General features: G+C 39.3%; 2 protein-coding genes across 6 annotated transcripts; one reads left to right on the top strand and one right to left on the bottom strand.

Moving 5' to 3' along the window:
- Positions 1-56: 56 nt before the first annotated feature.
- grhl2b (grainyhead-like transcription factor 2b) lies at positions 57-15,533 on the bottom strand. 5 transcript variants are annotated; one of them, XM_026346708.1, is made up of 16 exons: positions 15,397-15,533; positions 13,655-13,844; positions 13,277-13,344; positions 12,051-12,429; positions 10,950-11,008; positions 10,581-10,737; positions 9,814-9,925; positions 6,010-6,104; positions 3,516-3,674; positions 2,879-2,936; positions 2,607-2,746; positions 2,404-2,441; positions 2,152-2,243; positions 1,232-1,317; positions 1,063-1,127; positions 57-968 (listed from the first exon to the last, which is right to left on the bottom strand). In XM_026346708.1, the coding sequence occupies exons 1-16, from the start codon at positions 15,414-15,416 to the stop codon at positions 854-856; spliced, it is 1,833 nt and encodes a 610-aa protein (XP_026202493.1). In that variant the 5' UTR covers positions 15,417-15,533; the 3' UTR covers positions 57-853. The 5 variants fall into 5 exon arrangements, with proteins under 5 accessions (XP_026202493.1, XP_026202494.1, XP_026202495.1 ...); XM_026346709.1 differs by lacking the exon at positions 15,397-15,533 and adding an exon at positions 14,436-15,390; XM_026346710.1 differs by lacking the exon at positions 15,397-15,533 and adding an exon at positions 14,966-15,390.
- A 6,918-nt stretch (positions 15,534-22,451) lies between these two features.
- On the top strand, positions 22,452-25,651 carry znf706 (zinc finger protein 706). The gene is made up of 3 exons (XM_026349564.1): positions 22,452-22,987; positions 24,587-24,732; positions 24,907-25,651. The coding sequence occupies exons 2-3, from the start codon at positions 24,598-24,600 to the stop codon at positions 25,000-25,002; spliced, it is 231 nt and encodes a 76-aa protein (XP_026205349.1). The 5' UTR covers positions 22,452-22,987; positions 24,587-24,597; the 3' UTR covers positions 25,003-25,651.
- The last annotated feature ends 402 nt before the right edge of the window (positions 25,652-26,053 follow it).

Here is a 26,053-nt window from a genome sequence, read left to right as displayed (position 1 = left end):
ACAAAGAAACCTGTGCCACAGTGCAGTCGTAGTGTTGTTTTAACAAAAATGACATCTCTATGTTTCCGTCTTTATTCATTTAACAACACACGCAACAGCCAAGTGCCATTTGTCAACCTCCTGAAGTTTTTTTTTTTTTCTTTAGTTAATGTTTAAAGACGATACAAATAAACACTTTGGCTATTCATTGAAATGTAAATATTACAATAGAAAGATTAAAAAATGTCTTGAGTACTCTTAGAGACGATGACTACTAAGTCACTGAAATGTGTAGTATTTGAAATTCTTGGATAAGATAATAAACATATACAAGCCATTGTCAATAGAAGAATAAATAATAACTAACAATATAAAAAAAAAGGCATGCAAAGAAGCTGCTAAGTAAGACCGACGTATTCAAGGTGTGGCTACATACAGCACATCAAGCATTTCACAAGACTACCTCTGATGTCAACAAACAAACAAACAAACAAACATAAAAACAAGACTGTACAGAATGAGAATAAAAAGTGAAAATTCTTTTACACAATAAACATATTCTGCAAATGTGGAGGACGTGGATCGGTACTCCATCATGCCACCTCACAACAGTGCGAGTAAGTAAATATAACCAGTTCATTTCTATTTACTTATATCATCGTCCTCTTCCTGCAGAGAAAAAATACGACTTGCTTCATAGTGTAACAGTGTCGGAGAGGGATAAGGTGTGGCGATGTTGAACTCCGAGCAAATACCGCCACTGCCTCCAGTGTCAATCAGCTTTTCAGCTAATTTAATAGCAGCCTCGTAGATTTCCAGTTGCCAACCAGCAGTCACAGCATCTCTTTCGTCGTTCACGTCGGCTGACGAGCTGTCAGATCTCTGTCAGCGTGATCTTGTAGGCCTCTGCGTAGCTCTCAATGTTGAGGATGAAGGTGTCTTCATTGGAGTAATGCTCGACGATGTTATTGTCCATGTTCACCAGGATCCTGACGCACACACAAAACAACTTTGATTTAATTTCATATGCACAAGTCACAATTTAAAATAGGCCAAAATAATTTGATGAGTTTTCCCGCTCACCCTTTTTTACTTTTCTTGTACACTTTGGCTATCCTCTCCGTGGGCACGCCATACTTCTCTGATATCTACGAATGACAAATGAGGGTGTTTTATTGACATGTGCTCCTCTGCAAACAAACCGTGCAAACTTCATATCGCTTTCACATGTAGAAGGTAAAACTTCACTCACGGCCTCCATCAGGCCTCTGAGCGTGGGAGACTTCAGCATCAGGGCGTCAAACACCTCGTCAGTCTCCTTTCTTACGTACAACAACACTACAGAGAGAGGAGGGGAGAGCAAATATAAAACAGCTTTTACTGTGAGATACAGTATTATTTATTATTTACAGTATATTCATACCTCCATCTGGAATAAGTGTAATATTTGGTTTTACACAAGGCAACATACATTTATTTATATACCCCACTATAGAAAATAAGTTTTTAAAATCTCATTTGTTCTCATTTTCAAGCTAAAATGCCAAACTTCTCTCTCTAATATCATTATTTGCTATGAATTAAATATATTTGGTTGTTTTACTGTTGACTGAATGTAATAATCTATGAGACAATAGTTAACCTTGGGTTCTGCACAATTTTAAACGGCTGTGTCTCACAATTTTCATTTCATTTCATTTTAGAGACTAAAGAATTAACAATTTAATCATATAAATCATCTTCAGTTCACTGCCATCTGTCGAGGAGGGCTCTGATTCAACTAACAACTACTATGTGAACCATGTGGGGAGTTTGTTTAATCAGCAAATTAAATATTAGTTGATATGAAAAATATCAAAAAAATCTTCACATCTTAGAAGCGGTAAGCAGAATGCATTTACTATTTTTATTAGATACATTTCCTAAATAGTTACTGATTGATCCTTGCAATCAATCTTAAATTGTGCCTTTTTGTATTGATGCCATACTTGATGGAAAATTGCTGAGTCTAATGGGCTGATGTTTTGTTTGCTTCATTTCTAATTAGATTTAATTACGTATTTCTCAAGGCTGAGTACAGTTCTCTCTGTACTGGTTCATTTCTTGAGGCTCACTGAAGGAGATAAAAGAGAAAATAATGACATGTAGAGGATGGAAGCTGTCATCTTGTACCTCTCTTGTGAGTGTCTTCTTTGATCTGTTTGTGAGGCGAAGGACACAGATCTTCATCAGATGCCCTGAACATCCTTTTCACCAACACGCTCCTGAAAACGCACCAAAAAACACTGGGTTTGCATTTGTGACGACATGCACTTCCCCTCTCCGAGGCTGGTATCTGTTCCTGTGTTGATTTGCATCCCTTATACAGTATTTGTATGACCTGATGTAAATGGAAACGATAATTTCCCGATGATGCACACTCACCCTTCTCTCTCGATCTCCTCTGTGTTAAAGGTGAACACCTGGAAGGAACAGAACAGAGAAGCATAGTCCTTAGTCATGTCAAGAGGAAAGCAAATAATGGTGTCTTCACTTTAAAAGAGATTTGTGGCTCCACTTTCACCTCTCCAGCTGGTTTTCCCACTCTCTTTTCTTGCTATAAAAGTAGATATGTGGAGGTGATCTACCTGTCCAGCTCTCTGCAGGTTGCCAAAGTGAACGTCGGGGATGAACAGGACAGGCTGGGACTCCAAGTCATTCATGGTCTTGAAATAGGTGGTGTCAGACTTTTTGGGGACAGTTATCACACCTACGCTCCCGTCCTTCCCTGAACATGTATAAAAAAGAAGATTTAGAATATAACTTAACAAAATGTGTGCGTTAAGAATTTTTTTATTAGCTTCACAGCCCCCACATATGTAATTTGGTCACGTGTAATGTTGATGCCTGAAGCTCAAACCTTTTGATTTCTTACGGAAGAGTTTTCTCTCCTCGTCCCTTATTTTCCTCTCTGCTCCCTGAGGAGAGACAAAAACATATTGAATGCATGAATTCTCATTTAAACACACTGTAACACACAAAATAACACTGAATAAGAACGACAAACACATAGATTTACAGTGTTCGGTGTTTGCTGTGTGTGTTTAGGTGACTCACTGTTCAGGTGAGACCACTAGAGGGAGGACTGTCATTATTTAACTCCCTCACTGTAATGTCAACACGTGCAGCCGCATCAAAAGCTCAACACGTGTCTCATGAAAGACGCAAACTGTATAAATCTATAAAATCTATAAATATGTGATAATAGTTTAATGCCAGGCTTTATTGAACTGGAGGTTTAATCTGAACAGATGCATCTGACAGCGCTTCATGTAAGAGCTACTTTAACATTTTTGCTATAGAAATCAGATGTGGTAGAACAGGTAATTCACTTTGTGCGAAGATGCACCTTAAATAATAATAATCAACAACAATAGTAATAATTATCTGCAGCCCTAATAACAAATGGGAAATAATCATGTTTAATGGACATTAATTACTGAAGCATGTTTTCAGATCTGAGCTTTACAACTGATGCAGTGGAAGGTATTTCTCACCTTGTCACAGAACACCTTGATCTGTGAGTAGGCCCTGTGTAGCGGCTTGTTGCTGCGGTTGTTGTAGCTGTATGTGTCGATCTGGATCATCAGAGGAAGACCCTTCACGCCCTTCTGAGAGGAGAAGTCTGTACTCAGACAGTTGACTGTGATGAAGATCTGCCAACAACATACAGGGAGGAGAGAGCAGTTTGAACCATTCAATTTAAACCGTGTTGTCTGTGTTCAGATTTGATGCATGGATAAAATATATAATTTCAATTAGTGGGATGTTTTCAATCTATAGCTGATGAGTGAAACCGTTAAAATCTCCTCAACAGCTCAAAACAAGTGCAACTTGAGGACTGTGATTTAGTCTAAGTAATAATTAATGTGTATACTGTTGCGGGTATACTCCACTATACAAATCTCTTTCCAAAGCTTTGGACAGCACAAACAAAATTCCTTTCACCTCCGTTGCATTTTTAGATAGAAATCAAAACTACATGTAACTGCATGGTTACATAGCTTCGGGGATAAAGGAGAATATTTCTTGTGATTCGTGTGAACCGATCCTTTGATAAAGTGGCGGCCGCTGCATGTGTGGCGACGTGATTGACTCCCTCTGCTAACATTTGGATTTCTTGTAGCGTAACATCAGCATCTGGGTTTTCTCTTTAAAACTAAACACCAAGGTTAGTCATTAACTTAAACACAAAACCTCTATTAGCCACAAAAGCAATGAGGAAAACCTCACTGAATTTATTAGTCAGACGCATTATTATTCAATGACAAAGTAAATCATTGTGTTTTAGGTCAGTGGCTCCCAATGGTTTTTGGTTTGTGACCCTTAAAAACAAAAAAGAACTACATACATATGTGGTCTTCATGCAGTTGCAAGAAAAAGTATGTGAACCCTTTGGGATTACATGGAGTTTTGCATGAATTGGTCATAAAATGTGCTCTTTATTGAACATGTTATGTTCAATAAAAACATGAAAACATATAATGTTTGTGTACTATTATTTTAAGAGGACTGTGTTTTTCTATTGTTGTGACTTAGATGAACATCAGAGCACATTTTATGACCAATTCATGCAAAACTCCATGTAATCCTACAGGGTTCACATACTTTTTCTTGCAACATTTACACTATCTGTCTATCAGTATTTATTATCCAATCACTGGATGTCAGTTTAGTTATAGAAGCATTATTATTTACAGTCTGCTGAATTTCTGTCTGGATTTATGCTTGGTTTTTCGCAATTTGTTTAATCTGGTGATTGGTTTTAATTAAGTATCTTCTGGACCAAAAGCTTAATTAACCAGAATGTATTGCACCTTCTTTTTTCCATCGTCTTTTGTACTTATTGAGTCTAGGTTGTGAAAGGAGTTATCATCTCAATACTGTATCCTCCTCAAAGATACCTCCTCTCTAATACACAGTCCTGTACAGGTAATACTAAGACACTGGTTCTTTTCTGTTTATGATCATACCTGAAAACAGGATACTCGTATTTACTTTACAGATACGGATCACTTTTAGAGATCTTTGTTTTATTTTTCCAACTTTCCCTGAGGCATAAAAATTGGTTCAAACTTGAACAAACTTAAATCTCTTTTGGATATCCTATTTATGTTGACACTCTTTCCAATAAGGAAACTACAATTAAGAAAAACAAATCCTGAGCAGCATCTACAATAAACTACCTGGGAATTACGCCTCTTTATGCATGGCAACAGGTAAAGCCACGAGCATGGTCACACAGATCAAGAGAAAGAGAGTGGTAGAGAGACATAGAGTGAATATTGGCCGAAAGAAGCGTGCTTGGATTTCCTCCAGCAACGTCTTTGTCCCCGGGCTGCTATTACAATGACAGAGCCACATTAACACACACACACACACACACACACACACACACACACACACACACACACACACACACACACACACACAATCACTCGCATTCACACAGAAATGAGGGCAAAACAAACAACAGAGGGCTGGGATGGGGATTGGTTTGTGTTGGCCCTTGGGGGCCTCTCTGCAGTTCAAACAGTAACAGAGCTACATTTAAGGAGTGGTCACAAACGAGTGGGCTTCACAAAGCCAAAGAAGACAGACAAAGCCAAAGTACACAGCACTGCCCATCCATTTTATGACAGGAGCCTGGGAAGTGCTTTTATATTCTCATTCCTCTATTACCACAACATTTTGAGAATCGAATTCACAGTTTCGTTACGTTAAGTCACGTTAAGTGTTTGCATCACAGCGAGTTTGTTTGCCAACACCTGAATCAGCACAAAAACCTGTCCCACAGCTTTTTTTATTATGTACAACGTGTCTCCAGCAAGAGTAAACACTGTCGGGCAGTTTCTGGGAAAATTACAATGGCATTTAACCCCCCCCCAAAAAAACAGAAGAAGGAAAAAAACACTCAACCACACACACACACACACACACACACACACACACACACACACACACACAATTGACTGTAAATTTGCTTTGTACCTTGGCCTCTTCATTCACATCCCAAGTGAAGGAGATGGCATTGTAGGCGATTTCTTCGATGTTGCTGATTGTGTTGAAGCTCTCCTTGTAATCAGCTGTGTGGACAAACAGGTACACGGTTTTATTTCTGCAATCACAACTTTGGCTACAAAATCTTTATTTTTCTTTAATCTCTTTTTTTGTTTTTTATGAAATTGTCCGATTGTGAAAAATATACAACCACATTCCCTCCCTTTTTTAAACTGGGCAATAAATAAAGCAGGTAGCTATTGTTTGCTAAGATAAGCAATCAAATGGCACGCTTCGGTTTTAAAAGATAAAACCTTATCTCCTTGACCAAACAAACCCTAAAGCTTCAAAGGCAGCAGGAGGAAACACTGGGAGTCCATTTGGCTCAGACAACCGCATTAAAACCCAGTCAAATGAGTGTATCGGATGACTATTGTTGACCTGAGTGATTCCAAACTGCAGGTCCTTTAAAAATGAGACGTCAAGAAGTCAAGTGCCCTGGTATGCTGTGGAAAAGCCTAATGGTGAGTTGTGTATTTTTGTGTATGAAAAGAAATGCAGTGGTCAGAGAGAATTTGAATGACCCAAAGAACATACTTTGCCTGCAGAGATGTCACACTTCTCTGCAGAAATCACACAATTTCCATGTAATCATTGATTCATGTGATGTTTTATAACTGTTTGATAGTCTTGTGGAAATCAGGACTGTCGTCCAAAATTCTGTCTGGAGATTTTTAAGCTGATTTAAAAGTAAAAATAAAAAAATCTGATGACAGTTTATGTTTTATTCCATAATCACTTGAGCTCTAAATGTATATTAATCCAAAGCTGACAATTGTCCACAGTGCTTTTTATTCATAGTTTAGCAACATCTGCTCAAAACGACAGAGCACAGCTTTTTTAGGAAACCACTTAGTGTGTTTTGGAGAATGAAGCCACACATGCATCATGTCTCCACGATGGGTTGACATCATAAATAAATCAGCTGCAGTGTATCCCTTAACTGAGGGCAATAAAATGTTTAAGATACTGATAGGTTGACATACAGACTGAAGACATACGTAGAAACAGCTGAGCACTGATTGTGCTGCCCCCGCTTCTGAGTACAAGCCCCCACCCCACGACCCTTCCACCACGACCTCTGACCTCCTTCATCATCCAAACTGCCACTGCAGCAGCACTTCCCGGGTTCTTTAGCAGGTGCACAAAGCACCAGGACGGGCAGCAACATGCTTATCTGCTAATATCCCCCTTTAAATAACCCCATTCAAAACCAACCCCCCCCCCTACACACACACACACACACACACACACACACACACAAAACAAACCCTCCAACGCTATTCAAATCAGCTCTCTGTGCAGCTTCAGGTTACAGGCTGCATCCTGCTACAGGACTACCTGGCAGGGTGGGGGGTGAGCTGAGATCTGTCTAGATGAGCAACCTCCATCACTGTTCTGTGCACATACATTAATTAGAGCTCAAGCAATCAGTGAGTTAAGTAATGATAACAATTGCAGTAATCTAATAAATCAGCTTTAGATTGTTCTAGATTCTAAAATGTGATTTTTTTTTTTGCTGGTTTCTTTTATTTTCTGCCATATTGACTTTAAAGAAGTTGTAATTTTTTTCACCTAAACTATTTCAAGCAGTTTCTCAGCAATCTCACTTGCACTTTAGCTCAGATTATGTTTGTACATGCAAGAAGCACGTATGCATATCTACAAACAGATCGCTATCTGCGTGTACGCGTGCACGAAACGTTTTTCAACCCTCTGAGTCAAGTTATAGATGCAAACTGTCTGTCTAGTGGTCAGACTCACAAAAACACACGTACAAACACAGACTCATTACACTGTCAAATGCCAAACAGGATGTCAAAAGGAATCATGCAGAGAAAGATAATTCACTTCCTCTTTATTTGAACAACAACGGTCGGAACAGTTATCAAGAGATGTTTCATATTAATCACAAATTCACAATACTGATGTGTTATTTGAAACTAAACGCTTTGATTCAAGAGTAACTCGAAATGCATTTATCAGGAAAAACTTAAGCTAGTTAGTTTTGCATTAAGGCTGTCTGATATGGGAAAGTAGAAGAATGGCACTCCCTATAAACTCAGCACCTCGGTTTCCTAGTGACATACGCAATGATACGAATACCTGTCCTCGGCAGCTTGTTTGTTTGTTTCATTTATAACAGTTTGAATCTGCAGCATTTGTTGAAACTGCAGATTCTATTAAATTGCAATATTAATTTTAAAATTTGTAATTTTTCAGCCCTATGGTTTTCAGGTATTGTGATGTGTTTCAAAGTTTTACATTTATTTAGTAATATGCAAAAATCCCTATTTTGCATAAAGTTAGATGTGAGGAATGATATCACTCTCACGCCTGTACTCTAAAAATAAAGCTACAGCCAGGACACGTTTAGCTCAGCTTATAGTTTAAAGACTGGAAGCAGAGGGAAACAGCTAGCTTGGCTCAGTTTGTATCACAATAACAATCTGCCTACCAGCATCCGATAAGACCAACAAGTAGCATGTTATATTCCTTTTTTAAATATATATAAAAAAACAGCTGTCACTGTCAGTGTGCCACACTATTATGTTTAATTAGTGAGCTTTAGAATAGGGCTGACTGTTCAGTGACTTCCAGTCCTTATGCTAAGCTGACTGTTTCAAGATCACAGATTATATTTAGGGTTGCGACATGAGACTGGTGTAAATCTTCTCATCTAACTTTAGTAAAATACATCAATAACTGCAGAAATGACAACTCTTCCTTTAAGGTAGCACAAATCAAAAAGTTTGGGAACTACTGAGAAAGACATTACATTATATTTCCCAATAATTACGTTACAATTTAAAAATAAACATTAGAGAAAAGTCGTCAATAACATAATTGTGTATCTCAGAATCTTCTTGTGACATCCAGTTTGGTAACAACTGTTGTAGCAGATGTCAACATGTGCTTGAATCGTAGGCTGATTTGTCTTGTTTGTTGTAAATATAGGAATTAAGCTGGAGATCTAAATTGGGCAAGAATTGCTTTCAACAGACCAAAACAATGCCAAGGTAACAGTGTGGCTAGCATTCCTCTCCCTGTCCCAACAAGCTGAGTGTGAGTGTGGGTGTCTCTCATCCACCCTAAGTCTCCCACATACCTCTGAATCTCTGCCTGTGTTAGCAGGCCCAAGCTTGTCAAACCCAAACCGCCTACGAGCTTCTCACACAAGCTCATTCAACAAGCCGTAGGAAAAGATCGGTTCGAATTCAAATCCATCAACGGAAAAAAAACATCAGCAGGCAAAGGTCAAACGTGTTAAGATACAATTATGAGGCTTCAGATCAGCACACTCGTGGGAAATGCTGCGAGAGAGAAGGTTTGTCATGCTGTTTAGGATTTCCATTTTCTTTTTTTTTTACAAATCAGTGCTTTGCTCAATCTACTAGACAATGTCAAGGAGCTTAGAGGATTATGTTGTGTGTCCCAGCAACACCTTGACATTACGAGATTTCTGTGTGTGTTTGTGTTTGTGTGTGTGTGTGTACAACAGTTCAGCCCCCTGTCTGATAAATGGTAAATGATGGTGGGCAGCTGAACAGCCTCAGGCAGACAGTTGGATGGGGGCTTGTTTGTTCTCAGTTTGGTCATGCCTTGTTTATTAGTTGAGAGCATTCCAGCATTTGGAAAATCATAAATCTATCACTGTGTCATCAATGCAACAAGTATTTGCTGTTGTTAATATGTAAGTGCTGACTTTTTGGAGTTGGGCAATTAAAGTCTTACCGATGTCCAGGACTCTCTGTTTGGCTGTGTGCTGCCGAGAGTGCCAGTACTTCCAATATTTGAGCTGCTCGTCCCGGTTCTTATCTTCACTGAACACCACCATGATCACACTCTGTGAATACCAACAAGACCAGAACACACTCAATAACCATCCAACATTTACCTCCAGACATGTTGATTTGTATAATTAGATACGTCAGTTTCAGGTCCAACCAATCCATCTGATTTCTCTTGGGACAGCTTGAACAAAACACAAATGATTTTGATATAAAGGTAATATGGTTGTGTTTGGATCTAAAATCCACTTTTCTCTCCTCTTTTACTTATGTTTCCATCTCCACTACCTCCTGAGGGAATTTTTGGTTCTTTAGCTAATTGCTCCAGTAGGCAAGTAGATGTATAGAGTATTTCCATTTAGTTTTATTCTTCCTTTTACTCGACAACTCCACAATTCAGAGGGTAATATTGCACTTTTCACCTGTTTGCATGTCTGCAGTTTAGTGGTGGGTAGGGTGCTTACAGTGAGTTTATCTAAAGTTTCTCATACAACAAAGTCGCCAGCTACACTGTAAAACTACGCTAATAAGATCCTTGAGAGTTAACCTGTGGTCGTAAAGATGCTAAATTGCTCTATAGAGCTGAGGGCAACTCACAATGAGTGATCTCTTTCACACAAATACTCATTTAGTTATGGGTTAATTTAGAAAATATTAATTTAAACTATTGTCAAATGAAAAATATAAATGGGACTGAAATGATTCACTCACCCGGACTTTGCTGATGGGGTGACGGAGGCGTTTGTTGGCACTTAGCTCGTTGAGCGTAACAGCATAAAACTGGCCTTTGTTCAAGTAGGTCATTGGACCCTCGCCCTGCTTATGACGGAGCGAACGAGTGGCGTCCAGCGTGTACTGGAAGCTGTCACTGTGTACACACACACACACACACACACACACATAGACGATGATATGTGATTAGAAATAACATGGTAGGATGGAGGTACAACAATAAAGCCTTTTCATTCCTTCTTGGATCGTTTACGATGTTTTGATTTCACAATGGTACATATCCGAATATTTCCAGTGAACAACACGTGGATAATTGTGGTGTAATAACAAGTACTCTGAGGGACTTACACTCCTTCCCCATGAAATAAGAAGTCATCAGTGGCCAGAGAGGAAGGTGTGTGGTACCTCTGTTGAGAATCCAAAAGGAACAGGAAGAGGAAATAATCTGAGGTTAATTTAGCTGGAGAGGAACTGGTTAAACAATGCTGTGCATGACAAAAACTAACTAACTTACTAACAGCGTTCTCATAAATACAGATCAGAACATGGGAGATCTCAGGGCTGGAGAATAACTCGACATCTACTTGTTTACACGTCCAAGCAATCAACCTTTGGACTCAGTGAATCATACTTAAAACATCAGTCTGTCTTTACATACCATTAAACAACAACTCCACCCAGAATATACTGTTACAGATCATGTGTCAGTCCGTCTTGTTCAGCACACATTCAGTTCAGTCCTGTAATTTCCTTTTTTGGCATTCCCATAATCCGTCTTCTTTTCTTCTATTTCTTGTGCCTGACTACATTTCCCAGAGTGTCTTTCAACAGCCCACAGTTTGCCTGTTAATTCATTGAGCTGTGATTTGTACGTGCAGACGGAGAAGATAATAGTAATAAAATAACATTCATCATCTCAATGAGACTACCTGTTGAAATAAAGGATTATAATTTTTTAAAATATTAATAATAGTAATAATGGTTAAAAAGTTGTTCCAGTCAAAAAAAAAGAGAAAGCTGAGCTCATTTGTCAAATTAAAATATTTTGTGGCAGCACTGAATTCTGACGTGGATGAAGTTAGTCTCACAAAAAACGAATTAAAGTTCAACTATTTATCTTCAAACCTAGACATTGGACACAGAAATGCAAAAAGCACCAGGCTGGTGTCCATTTAAAACAAAATAATGTTTGTATTTGCATTGTTTTTAACAATTTTAACACTGTATGTCTATGTGTTGTCACTAGTTAAGGCATTTTCCTTCTGTAATTGCTTAATTTTAATATTTTTTGTAGCCCTGAATCTGACAAATAGTTGACAAGAAAAAAGATAATATTAAAAAAATAGTGTTTTTGATTTTCTCTAGTTAATCACTGCTTTAGAGTGGATGATTCCTTTAATTAGACAGTATGTGGCCACTTCAGGACCAGATTCTGGTGTCCTTTCTCACCCCGTCTCTCTCCTCCTCGTATGGGCTGTCCGGTGGACTCTGCTGGTCCTCTTTCACATACGAGCTATGACTGACGGTGGTGACCTCATACGGACTCTGCTCGAAGATCACTCTCGCTGACTCTTCACCTTCCACCCTGTAGTGAAGGCCTGTCCCCGCCATGAAAACGGGTGAGTAGACCTCGGCCTTCACCATGGCCACACCTGGAGAGCCTCCGTCCACTGCCCCCGCCCCTGTCGAGCTGCTGGACTGCTCGCGTTTGCTGTCCTGGTGCTCAGTGTTTAGTGACAGGTTGACGGGGACGGATTTGAGCACCTGAACGTGGTTATCCACTGTCTCCACCTCGTTTTGGTTGCTGAGGTTGCTAGGTAACGTCGGCCTGGACAAACAGACAGATTAAATAGGATCTGGTGATGTAATTCAGCTTTGTTCATTATTTCATTTTGACTGAATGGGTGTACTGTTGTTTGCATATGACATACTTCAATAAACAACCTCTGATGTAACTACACTCTATGCAAGTGACATCTATTGTATACATCCAATGTATATTAACCTACAGCTAAAAAAAATGGTCCCCCCAAAATGCATCATACAGAGACATTATCAGTTTTGTTGTTTTCATGTGATTTGTTGACAGAAAGTAAAATGTCCAAAAACATGAGCCTTGTCCTTATAAAAATGTTGTTTCTAAACGTACTTTACACTTTTGCTGACGGTAAATGGAAACTGTCAGCTACAGATTAAGGAATGTACTGCTCTCTCCTTACTTTTCCAAAAAATGAGTGCTGGGTTTCTCAGTGTTTCACTAATTGCAGATTATTTACCTTCTTTGTAGATAAAGGGTCTCTAATCCATCATCTGAGGCTTTTTATGACATCATTTTACCAGTGAAGTTTTAACTGGTCTACGCTTCATCCAGTATCATTGATTCAAGTACAACAAAACTCACTCATCTGTGATGTTTGCCTACATGCATACTTGAAGTACTTGGCTCTTATCACTACTATCTTCAGGATAGTTCTTTATCATTACAAAAAAAAATACAAAACGAAAGCTTTTCTTATTTATGTGTAATCCCATAAACTACATGTGCAACATGTACAAATACTAGTTCCAGAGCATTAAGATTTTAAAAGTCTGCCCATGAGTACATGTTTTGCGTTTTTCTCTCTTTCCGTCTGTACGTGTGCGCCCCAGAACGAGACAATGAGAGACTGACTGACCTCTTCTCCTGCTCCTCTGTGTTTTCGACTACTTTAGGAACAGGCAGGAGCCTCTTTTCTTTAGGTACCTAGAAAGAGTAAAGGAGTTATGTTGGTTGTCATCAGTCGAAACTTATGAGGAACTATGGCTCACAACTTTCAGTTAACATTTTGTCTTTGGTTTATTTAAAATCAAAGCACGATGTACAGCAACTAGTGCCATTAGAAAAGCATTGAAACAAATATCTAGCAAATTGTAAATGTAAAACTATTAGCATATTAATCTATGTGTTAGTAACGGAAAATTACAAGTCATCTTCATCAGTTACATTACCAAATAAGTTATAAATTATTAAATGTTTCTTGAAGAACCTAAAGTGACCAAATGTTTTCTAAGACCTTGTAGTAGTCATAGAGCAGCCCCAGGGCGTTGGCACTGTCCTCATCCCCATTGATGCTCATCATGGCCTTGGTGGCGGCTGTCAGCGGGTTCTCCAGGTACGACCGCCATGCTTCGTCCTCGCTGGTGTAGGCTCGCCGCACTGCAGGGAAGGAGTTCTCATTGGGGACCACCACCACCAGACGCTTACTGACAGATGGAAAGGAAACATATATATATAAAAAAGGTTTCATTCTGAGTGTTCAATTAGTATTTTGTGCCTGTTAATAAAATAAGTAGGAATTCATCAGTAAGTCAGTCTGGAAAATGCTGCACAATGAATTATTAAGTATAACGACACCTGAAAACTCTTGATTGCCATTTTGATGTCACTTTTAATATTTTGTGTTTGTCTTTACAACAAAGTGCTTAAATCAAATTGACACCTCATATAAAGAGGAAACCGAAAACTGACTTAAACTCCTTTCTGCCAGCAGCTCTGATTTCCTGCAGAAAAAGACGTGCACCCCAGATGAAGCCCACTTTTATGTCCTCGATAATCACAGTTGCAATCTTACATTCTTGTCTATGCTTTTTTGGAGGATGTGGCTCATGAGAATTTTTTTTTTTTTCTCATTTCTCATTTGTTCTTATATTTATCTTGCATTTAGCAGAAATTCATTTACATTTCTCCACAGTGGCAGGTAGAGAACTCACAGGTATAAAAATGTCACAGGTAAAGAAACCACAGGTGGTTATGTTTATGAACAGGTCTATTCTAAATATTTGACTAAATATTACCACTAGCACCTGTTGTTTCCACTGTAGCACTGATGCGGGATGCATGAAACAGCAACTCTGCAGAATGACTGACAGCAACCACATTTCGATATGTCCAGACATTTTGTTGTTTAATATTATAATACACATAATCGAAATAATGCCGTGACTGAAAATAATAAGGCTAAGTGATTGAAACATTATATCATTATTAAATGAAAGTGTAATTTATTAATATTACTATATTAAAATCAACAAAAACCTGACAGTTAAAATTTAGAAAATATGAATAAGATTTGGTCAAACTCATCAGATCCTGTTTAATAATGGAAGATGTCTGTCATCCAAGCAATGCTCTTTCTATTTCTGTTGATGATAATAATAATAACAGCAATAATAATAATTAATATAATAATATAATAAAGGTTTCCAATATTTTCAAGATCACAATCCTTTACTCACAGTTACCTTGAGCTAACTTTAGGCCAAGGGCCAGCATTTGTTATTAATAGTCTATTAATGAAGTTACAAAACTACACTAGGCCGACAACCTGCTCACACTGTCCACCTTTTCACAAGCAGGTCCACCGCAGCCCAAATATGAAAACTGCAATGCAAAGTATGACAGAAACTATTTTAATTGACATTAAGGTGAGATTATTCGCTCATCCAGGGCCTTGAACACTTTCCCATCAATCAAAAATGGCGAATACAGCTCAAAACGAAATCCACGGCGCCAAGTTCGGCTTGTCAACTTTGTTTTTTTCCCCTCCAGGCCTCGAATAGTTTAATATTAGTCACAAATGATCCAGAAATAAAGACACAGGGGAAGTGAAAACGCTCCCAGGCAGCAGCACGAACTAAGTCTGAACTAAAAACAGACTTTCTTTGGATAAAAAAAAAAAAAACATAACATTTGGAAAAAGTTTCCCCCTTCAACTTGAAATCAGCAAAGATCCTCTCCGCGGCCTCGATCACTTACTTGTCTGTCTCCTGTGACATATTTTGCTTCCTCTCCGATTCTTCCTTGTGAAACTGGACTTTCAAGTCGGAGCAGGTAATAGAGAGAGTGAGTTGCCAGAAGTTGGGCTACAGGTAAGTCGACTTTTCTCGCCCCGCTTCTTTTCTCTCTCTCTCTCTCCGCTCCACCTGGCAGGTAAAGCCGCTTTTGTCTCCCGGCAGCCAATCGCTCTGCGCGTCTCCTGTTGCTTGTGCGCGTAAATTATAGCGAATGTCAACATATCCTGCTGCCGTGCATTATGATATTTGCCTTGGCTTGCTTTAATGGCAGCGGGTCAACTTTGCCTGAAATTCTTTCACTATAAAAGAAATGCGAAGGGCGAGCCTGTCGCTGATTGGCCGCCGCAGAGCGCCGCTAGGCTCTGATTGGCCGATCCAGGGCAGGTAGAGGCCCACCTCGCCTGCAAGGGAACGAAAAGACGGCGTCGATGGCATCACAATGAACAGAGCAGAGGAAACACACGCTGTTCAGGTTTAACACTTTCTTTTAAATTCTTGATTTATTCTAGGAGATGCGACCTTTATACAGTAAAAGTTAAACGCTACTGGCTAAATGGTGAAATGGGACGTCATACATGACTGCACAGCCTCATAAATGGTCTCACTGACCATCAGCTGACACACACACACACACACACACACACACAGTTCTTCTTACACTGAACCTGTTCCCCCCCCCCCCTCTAAATTTTTATAATGACTTTTCTGTGTGTTTCAGGTAATCTCAGAGCAGACAGAAGGCAGGGAGGAGCCCTGTCATTAGCTGACACAACGCCATTGTCCTCCTAATAAAGCCACTGTATGAGGAGATCCCAGTGTTTGGGATTACCCTGCCAGAGCAAACAATGTGTGTGTGTGTGTGTGTGTGTGTGTGTTGCATTCAGTGATGGGGCACTGCTGTAGTGTTGAGGTGGGGCACAACAATTTGTGACTATTTGACCCTAAACACCCCTTGTCTATTTCCTTTTTCTTGCTTTAATTTGTCTTATTCACTATTCTCATCCCAATTAGATTCACCAATAGATAGAAGTTGTTATGAATGTGGATTAGTACAACATGTCAGTATTTCTTTCCACCCCTGAGCTGCGCTTTCCAAACTGGTTTGAAGAAAATGTTTGCATGATATAATGTGGGCCTTTTGCTTATGAATGCCTTCAGGCAGTCTTGTATGGAAATCATAAAATTACGTTTCAGATTCAGTTAAACCGTCAGTGGTGTTTTGTGTGTGTGTGTGTGTGTATGAGAGGCAAGTCTGTGTTTGCTTGTCATGTGGATGATCACTACTATCCTCCCTTGTCTAATTTGTTTTACAGAGCACCTGGGCCTTTGCTGAGCTTTCTCTGTGCTATGTGTGTGTTTAAATGGACCTGCTTTACCGCTGGATAAATACGGGTGGGGTCCTTTTCTTCTGACAAGACGCAAACAGTGAGAGACACAGATAAGAGAGAATCAAAAGAAGAGTAAATAAAAACCTTAATTTGAAGTTGGAGTGAAAAAAGGGAAAAAAGATGAATGGATGATTTACAATAGAAAAGATTACTGAACCCACCTGTTCCCATAAAGAGACAGTCCTACCACAGAGATTCAAAAAATGATCACAAAGAGACAGAAAAATCCCATGGACACACAAATCCAACACAAACAGAGGCAAAGCTAGAAAAACCAATTTCCAAAAAAAAGTGTAGATTTATTTCTAAAAAACTTGTTTCTTTTGTCAAAACTTTATTTTTCTGACAAAAGTACAAAAAAAAGCCCTTCATCATCAGATTCTGTGTTTTCACTGACCAGCTCGATTGTATTTTGTAAATATATATTATGTATTTATACCTGCAACACATTCAACAAAAGTAAACAAAAGGACAAATATCAAACATAAGACTTCAACACGATTCTGCATGATTTCAAAATTAGCAGCTTCATTTCTAATAGTAAGTGATAATTGATTCTTTATTAATTCCCTGTGGAGAATGTCTTGTCCAGGGACACTTTGACATGCAGCTCAGAGGAACCAGGAGTTGAACCACCAGTTCTGGTGTTTATGACCGCCTGCACTATCAGCAGAGCCATGAGTAAGTTAGAGTAAGAGTCACCACTCCAAAACCAGCAGAAAACCTCAGGACGTGATCTGGTGCAGAAGAAGGCCTCAAAGAGCCTCAGGCTACCAGGGGCTCCTGGGCTTGGTCTACTGATGCCCTCAGGGTTTATGCCCCAGAGTCAACACGAATCCTCAGGAGCCTCAGAAAACCTCAGACTTTCAGGAACCCTCATGGCCTCAGGCTTTTAGAGGCTCCTCTAATTCTGAGGAAAAATTAGACCAGCACCTTGGGTTTCAGGGGGCCTAAGCAATACTGCAATTGTATAAGCCTCAGGTGAGTCTCTGTGGCCTCAGAAAACCTCCAGTCTAGCAGCCTGGGACCTTCAAAAGCCACTGACACAGTGTGTGTGGACTTGACTGGTCTGCCAGTCCAGATCTGTCTCCTGTTGAATCTGTCTACTGTTGAAAATAAAGACCTAGAGTGCATCATGAAGAGAAGAATCAGACACACTGTGATCACAGACTGTAGCTGAAGTCTTGTAGTGTGGCCAAAATATTTAATTTGCAAAACTGAAACAACAGTATCCTTAATTCCTTAATGATTAAAACATGTAATTAAAAGGAAAGGTGATGTAACACCGTAGTAAATGTGTTGCAGGCATTAAACTCTATATTTTCTTATACTTACAAAGCACAATAATCTTTCAGTGTTTTTTTTTGTTTGTTTTTTGATAAATTAAGATTAAAGTAAATCAACAAATCAAAGATTTTAGTTTTTATTGCATCATAGAAAAAGACCCAACTTGGCTGTAAACAACTTTTTCAGTGCGGGTGCATAAGAAGATTGTTATATTCTCGTGAATCATAAACTCTCCTATATGTTTTTCTTGCCTTTATCAAAATAATGGTTGTGCATCAGTTTTTCTTTTATCTGCACTTTTCCTACATGACTTCTCCTCACTGGAATGTCTGCCATGTGGCTGTTTGACAGCTGAAACAGTGCGAGCGCTACCGTACAAGCTGCCACAAGCAGGTACGGGCAAGACTGGAAAGTCAAGGGCTGACAGTCACAGAATACCTTCCTCTGTGTTTGTGTCCCACTCTGTGAGAGAGGTGAAAGGTGGATCCTACATACCAGGAGTTTTTCAGCAGGGAGAAGCAGCTTGTCTGGACTTGGCGAGGATTAGTCTACCTGCTGAAACTCCTATTTGAGACGAGGACTGAGAGGTGTGGGGAGATGTGTTGTCCTCCAGACGGACAACTTCAAGGGGGGAAAGAAGAGGAAGGAGAGGGGAGCGACACGGGGAGGAATGTGAGAGATGGCAGGAGATGTAAGACAGTGGTAATTAGGCAGACTGACAAGTAAGACTGTTTGGATCTGGTGAGTTCAATCATCCATTACAGCTGAGGGGTTTGGACTCAAACAAAAAAAATATTTATCTGACAAAAACACTGACACTTTTTTTTTTACTTTTTACAAAAATTACTTGGAGTTAATTATAAATAAAAAAACTGAAGAACAGCTGATTCCTCAACCACACTGCTACTACACTACACCACACTGTATTACACTGTTTGCCTCCAGCTTTCTTTCGTCTTTATTTATAGTTTTACCGTCTTATTATAAGCTGTCGTCATGTAAGATGAAAACTTTTATAGAATATCCTTCAAAACATTATACATTTTGTAGCCTAACGTACAAAGTGACATCGAGAAACTGATTTTTGAGGAGCTGATTCAGACCTCACTCCTTACAGTATAAATAAAATCTACTGTCGAGGCAAATGTGGCAACTTAAAGGATAAAAAACAAACTTATTACTGTTTAACCTAAATGAGCTGAGTATCTGAAACATTTGTGTTAACACTGGTTTGCTCCAGTGTTGCCAGCTTCGTTCACCATTGGCCCAAATATCATGGAGCTGCTGCTGCTGGTGAGGTTAGTGAGCGCTGTCACCACCTTCACAATCAGCTTCTGTTAAACCAGCTCTCCTTCATTTCCACTCTGTGTGTCTAAGCGTGTGTGTGCCGAGGTAAGAAATTAACTTTTTTCCCCCCTGAAGGCATGGCTTGCCCTCTTGATGTGATTTCACGGGGCATCTCAGGGTCAGTTTTTATGAACCGATGAACAAATGCATTTGCATTGCATTAAAAAAAAGCCATGCTCAGGTTGATTTGAACTTTTTCTCCCTCAGAGAAGTGCTCAGCAGCTGATCTCTGTGTCGTGTAGCTGGTTTCATTTTTATTGTTTTGCCAGATTCAGTGTGAGTGTGTGTGCTACATATGTCAATCAAGTGACGTGAAACAATGTCTCTGAAGGCGGCGGTGAAAGTTCCCGTAAGCATGTGGATGTGTTGTGACTGTGTCAAGCCTCCATACAGCCCGACTGGTCTGGCAACATTGTGGCATGTCACAGTGAAGCAGCCGCCGCAGTCGACTGTGGCAAAACCTGTTGGTTCGGAAAAGGAAAGAGGGGAAAGCGCGAGGAGGGGCAGCTGGGAGAGGAAGTGGTTAATGGGGAAGATGAAATTCAACTTCCTCTTCCCTCAACAGCCTCCAGAGAAAGGAGGTCACACTAACCCCTGACTGTCGCTCTGTTTGGTGCCGGACAAATTCTGGGAGCCAAGGGAGGTGGCCCGAAATGCTTTTTTTTTTTTTTTTTTTTTTAAATCTGTGACCCTCAGATACACAGCGTGTAGTCAGGTAGTGAGAAACAAAAGCTACACAAGCTACAGCTACAAAATAAATAAGAACAAAAGGAGCCTCGTGAACAACTGAGCTGAAAGTGGACCTGAAAGCCTTGTGGCGGGAGGAAAGGATCCAAATGGGAAAAAAACATCTCAGGCTGTCTGTGGCAAACCCCTTCGTATTCATAAGCACAATAGACAGCCAGATAATATGCTCCTCTACTATTGAATAGCTGACACCTGGAAGATTTGCTTTCACACAGGCCCTTAGGCTGGACAACCCCACCCCAAACGTAAGCTAGCAAGTCCCTGCACAACAACCTCCAGGGTCGGGGAACTTGAGCAATGTGTGGCTTTTTTTTTTCATCTTCTTTCTTTTACGTTTTGCCCCCTTCTGAAAAACATAATCACATCCTTCTCTCTTGAGAGATATTTCCCCCTCACACAATAGGCTGAAAGGATTGTCTCTTTTTTTTATCTTATGATGAGAGGAAAAAAAGGCAGGAAGGTAGAGAAGGGGGCACAAAGGCTGGCTGGAGACTTTTCTCACAATGATAAAATTTCTCCCAAGAAAGTCATGACACCGAACAGCTGGGAAGATTTCCAGCGTTAATGAGTGTTTTCTGTTTCCTTTTACTGTTTTATTTTTTCTGATAAAGACAAATAGCGTGAGCAAATAAAGGTCACTATTTACTCTACAGGCTGATTGACACGTTGAACTCATTTTGAAAGTTTGTGAGGCTGCGTTTCCATCGTGTGATAACTGGAGTTGCAGTTCATTTACATATTAGCAGAATGTAGTCAAATACTGCGCAGAGGTGAAAAGCTCCACTGTTTCCACCAGTCAGCTAAACCACAGTCGCAGATAAACAAGATAAATATTCAGTGCAGTCCACTGAACCATATTATGGTCTGTACGGGTCATTTTGCTGCATTATAGCTGTGATTAATTAACAGGTGTTGCTGATGCAGTGAAAATATTCCAGCTCTTACAGATATTATTACTGGGAGCAGGGTTGTGTCCGCGGTTCAGGACCAGTAATGATATAATAATGTAGATAATCGTGGGACAACAACACTCACATTATAATTTAACTCATGATGTTTAATCTCCCACACACTTGATCACATAGTAGTCCTCCACACGGTATTTGCCCCCTAGTGTTATATTAAGGGAATATTATATTAGTATTTTATCACCTAAATTTCACAGCTGATAGGGACACTTGGTACTGCAAATACAAACAAGAATATTGTAATTAGAAAAAGTCTAGGTGAAAGCAAACAAACAAAAAACAACAACAACAACAACAAATATCTAAAAATAAATATAGCAAAATGCCCACTTTTGGTATAATTCCCAGTTTGTAAAAAGTTACAAGGTGCTTCCCATTGAAGAGAATTTGTGTTTGTATGAATGTGTGTTATGTTTAAATTTTCTTAAACAATAAAAAATGTAAAGTCAATGATAGGACTGGTGAGAAGTCACTGTTCTCCAATGTTCTCCCAATTCCCATTAACGTCCAGTGGATGTGTAGTAACCAAATGCTGCCACTTAGGGGCAATATTGCAAATGTCATCATCAATTCAGACTTGGAATTCGCAAACTACTCAGCAGTATGTAAAGTAATTTAAATTATAATTGTTACATTCACATGCATATGATCATCAAAACTACAACTATATGGCAGTTAAAAAATCTCCATCTTTACTAATTCCAATATTAAGAAATGCTTCAACTATCTAATATTAATGTGAAATAAGTCGTTTGGCATTTTACTTACCGTTTATGTTACTTCATACACTACACAGCAGAGGGAAACATACACTTTCAAAAAAAAAAAAAAAACTGAGCAGCCTTCCAATAGATAATTACTGTACGGATTACTACTTTTTCAGCTGGCAACAAGTTATTTAACTCTAACTGATGCAGTGAGAAGCTTCTCATTTCTTAAACAACCATTTGTGACGACACATCCTGTGGTCGTGGAAAAGATGTTAATCAGTTTCAGAAGGGTCAGATTATTGACATGAATCAAGCAAAGAATCATCTAAGGAGATTGATGAAACTACTAAAACTGGGTTAAGAAAATGTCCAATGGAGGAAGGTCATGTGGTCTGAAGAGTCCAGATTTACCCTGTTCCAGTACTAAGAAGAGAGGCAGGTGAAGTGATGCACCCATCATGACTAGTGTCTACTGTACAAGCCTGTGGGGGCAGTGCTATGATCTGGGGTTGCTGCAGTTGGTCAGGTCTAGGTTCAACAATGTTATGTGTCCAAAGAATGAGGTCAGCTGACTTTATTTATTTATATTTTTTTACCCTATTGCATTCACTTTACAGCTTTTACTACTTTGCAGACCTACATTGTTAATAATGGTTAAAATACAATAATAGTACTTTTACCTTTGGTGCATGTAGTATAATTTAACGCCAATACTTTTGTACTTTTACTTTACATTTTGAATGCAGGACATGAAACTTTTACATAAATAGAAGATCTGACTGGCTGTAGTGTGTCTGACAATAAAAACCTAGATGAGTTACAGTATAATATAACTTATTTTCCAAACGATTAATGGCACTATTTCTGTCATAGCAAACGTAGGTGTACTGCTCCATAAATGTGTACATTGTCTTGCCTCTTAAGATGGTTATATCGGATATAAAAATATGAAAGGTCTCTATTTTAAGTCTTAAAAGTGAACTACTAGTACAGGGGAGGTTTCCGAGTGTCAGTGAACGCAGCGTTAGTCTCCACTTGACTGTGAACTGAGCAGCTGTCAAACTCGTGTGTGTGAGCGCCCAGCAAACAACACGTACTCTTAACAGGTAAGCATGGCCGTCCTGTTAACATATATAACCTGTAATACATCGCCCATGCTGTTCGTAGTTAATTTTCACCACAGGCTGAGGGAAATATTCCCCACAAGTTTAGTTAGCCGGCTAGCTAGCGAGACAGTCAGAGCAAGTTGGGGCTAGCATGAAGGTAAACCACGTTACAGCTGACTGATACCTGCAGCTCAGCTCTGGCTAACCACAGCTGGATCAGTGTAGGGGGAATCAAACTTAAATCAAATGAAACAAACCTCAAAATAGAGGGTTCTTCGACAAAGTAAAGGTTTGCTGCAGGGAACCACACATGAGAGAACTTGTAATGTAACGTGAAGCGAATAGACAGAGCTGGATAAACCATGAAACCTGCGAACAAAACAGCTTCTGTAAGGAGAGGTTTGCTAATCCTCCTGTTGTTTTGTCATTGTTCCCACAGCTTAGGAAATACTGCAGGTAATACTGAAATGACCTTATTGTTCTTTTATATTTTTGTTATTGTTTTTTATGCTCAAAGCACACATGATCCAACTAAACTAGGTTTTAACTACACATGCTGGTAATAAAAGTTACCACTGAGGGTTTCAAATGCTTACAAGTATTTCTTAAACTAACCCACACCAGGTAACACTGAATACTTAGCTTACAACCAGCTGCCTATTTATAGAAGTCCTTGTACTGTAAGCAAGGCTGGATTACCAAGAGGGCAAAGTGGGCAATTGCCTCAAGCCCTCAGACCTGCAGGGGTCTTGGAAGCCTCAAGTCAAATATAGTGCGTGTTAACTAGATTAATAACACGTTTGTTAGGAAATATGCATTACATATGCACAATATAAACTGAAGTAATATAGACTTTACAGTGGGTACTGCATTGTTATCTAACTTTGAGTCCCAGTTCTGTAATCAGAGGTCTCTACGTTAAAATCAGGGGCCAAAGCTCATTGTTGTGGGTCAATGTGGCCACACTAGCAACACGCCTGTGTTCTTAGTGGATGTCATTGTAACCTGCCCTGATGCAGACATCGTTATCTTCATCTTCTTGAATTTTTATTACATCCACAGAAGATGTGCTGGACTGGTGAAACTAGTTTCTCAGTTGAAATTCATATTTAAGTGCTTGTTAGTGCAAGAGAGAACTTGTTTCTCTGATATATCAATTGCAAATAAATCTGTAGCTCACGAGCCACACCTACTAAGTTGCTTCTTGGAAAATGCCCATGTTCATTCAGTAAGTGTTTCTAGTGTTATCTTGTTTCCCTTGTTCTGGATGTCTTTCATGATTTGGATTACTCATACCTTCATGCCAGGTGAGGTTTTATAAGCCTGCCAGCTGACTTCATTTCAGGTAATAGCTTAAATAAGAAGGACTGAACTTAGTATCTTAAAGACAAAATGTCACCTCTACTTTACCTTCAGTATTAGCTCAAACGTGGTGATGTGTAATTCTTCTGTTTGGGAACTAAATTAACTTTTAATATGCTTTTACCAGCCGACATGTTTAAGGTAGGTATGCATTAACAATAATAAAAAGTTAAGACTGTCCACAACTGCTGTTAACAGTAAATACTCAGCTATTTGCCCTTGTTTCCTCTTCCATAGTCTTTTCCAGCATGGCACGTGGACATCAGAAGATTCAATCTCAGCAGAAAAATGCCAAGAAACAGGCAGAGATGAAGAAGGCCAAGGGTCATGATCAAAAGACTGCAGCTAAGGCAGCGCTAGTGTTCACCTGCTCTGTGTGCAGGGTGAGTATGAAGCTGTGACAAGCCCGAGGCCAAAACCCGGGATGAGAAAAGACTTTTATGTAGCATTTTAACTGCTTTAATGCTGTTGGCAGTTTTACATTTGTATTTAGTTCTTTGATCACTGAGAAGTGGTTATAACAGAATGCATGTTGGATTTGTCATGCCCTCCTGCAGTCCCAGATGCCTGACCCAAAAACCTTCAAGCAGCATTTTGAGAGCAAGCACCCAAAATCCCCTATGCCTCCTGAGCTAGAGGGAGTAGAGGCATAACCGACCACACTGGAAACAGAACCGAGTTCTTCAAGGCCCTACACCAACTCTGCACTTGCCTCAGCCTGACAACACTGGATGATTTGATGTAAACAACATGTATCTTCATTTAGGCTCTCAGCCCAGGTTGCCTTCCTCTCATGCAGTCCAGTGTGCTTGGTAGTGTTTAAACACATGACGAGCTAGACCCAAATGCTTTCTTTAATTTTAGGGTCACTGAAGACACTAATGATCCATGAACAGTTCAAGTGGTCAATGAAGATTTCTCACTTCATGTAAACTGTTTCTCAGAGCAAACTTCTCACTGACCTGATGCACATAGGAATAATTCTTGCAGCCAGCTCTTTATCTGAAGCTTTGGTGGATTGATTGCCTGATTAGACTTTATAGCCAGCAATTTTATTTTGTTATGTTAAAATGGTGGCAGTGCTTCTTTTTTAATATCAGTTCCTCCACACCATTGTCTGCCCTGTTATACTATAATTGTTCGTCATGTTAATGCTCATTTGTGTCGATTTTAAAGCTGCTACAGGAATCACAGGTTAATACAATTTTAAGTGGGGCACATTAACAGCATTTGTACGCTTGGAAAATGAATGTATGCTCCAATTATGTAATATAGCAATTTATTAAATTTTACTTTGTTGTATATCTGCTTTTTTCTTGGAATTGTTTCTTTTGATAATTTTTCTCATGATATTTTGTGGGATGTATCAGGGCAGTTACAGATTCTCTGTGTGTTGGGCCTGAGAAGGGAATATTTTACATCCATACTGACTGCACTTCTCTGCCATGCTTATATTATTATGTAACTCACCAAGGGACATTAGCTGTCACTTGTTAACGTTCAATAATTAATAAATAACAATCAATATTTGCATACATGGTGTAGCATCTTCCCACTCAGTAGTCAGATTAAATAGTTTGAAGGGAGACAGGAAGACAGCGAGTAATTAACTTGGACATCATCCCAGGGGGCTGTATTAATAATCTCTGACATTTGTATATGAATTAATTAGCCTTTACAGCCACTTCATGTGACACTAAATTG

This window comes from Anabas testudineus, chromosome 11 (genome assembly GCF_900324465.2).
Source record: "Anabas testudineus chromosome 11, fAnaTes1.2, whole genome shotgun sequence".
NCBI classification, from domain to species: domain Eukaryota; kingdom Metazoa; phylum Chordata; class Actinopteri; order Anabantiformes; family Anabantidae; genus Anabas; species Anabas testudineus.
This window is presented reverse-complemented; position numbering and strand designations above follow the sequence as displayed.

What these genes read in the sequence shown, in the direction of transcription:
- znf706 (XM_026349564.1), top strand. Translation starts at nt 24,598, where the DNA reads ATGGCACGTGGACATCAGAAGATTCAATCTCAGCAGAAAAATGCCAAG. An exon ending in TCACCTGCTCTGTGTGCAGG is followed by an intron (nt 24,733 to 24,906) that starts GTGAGTATGAAG and finishes GCCCTCCTGCAG; the next exon opens with TCCCAGATGCCTGACCCAAA.
- grhl2b (XM_026346707.1), bottom strand. Translation starts at nt 13,888, where the DNA reads ATGAAACCTTTTTTATATATATATGTTTCCTTTCCATCTGTCAGTAAG. An exon ending in TGCTCTATGACTACTACAAG is followed by an intron (nt 13,345 to 13,654) that starts GTCTTAGAAAAC and finishes TACTCTTTCTAG; the next exon opens with GTACCTAAAGAAAAGAGGCT. An exon ending in ATGTGAATGAAGAGGCCAAG is followed by an intron (nt 3,675 to 6,009) that starts GTACAAAGCAAA and finishes TGTTGTTGGCAG; the next exon opens with ATCTTCATCACAGTCAACTG.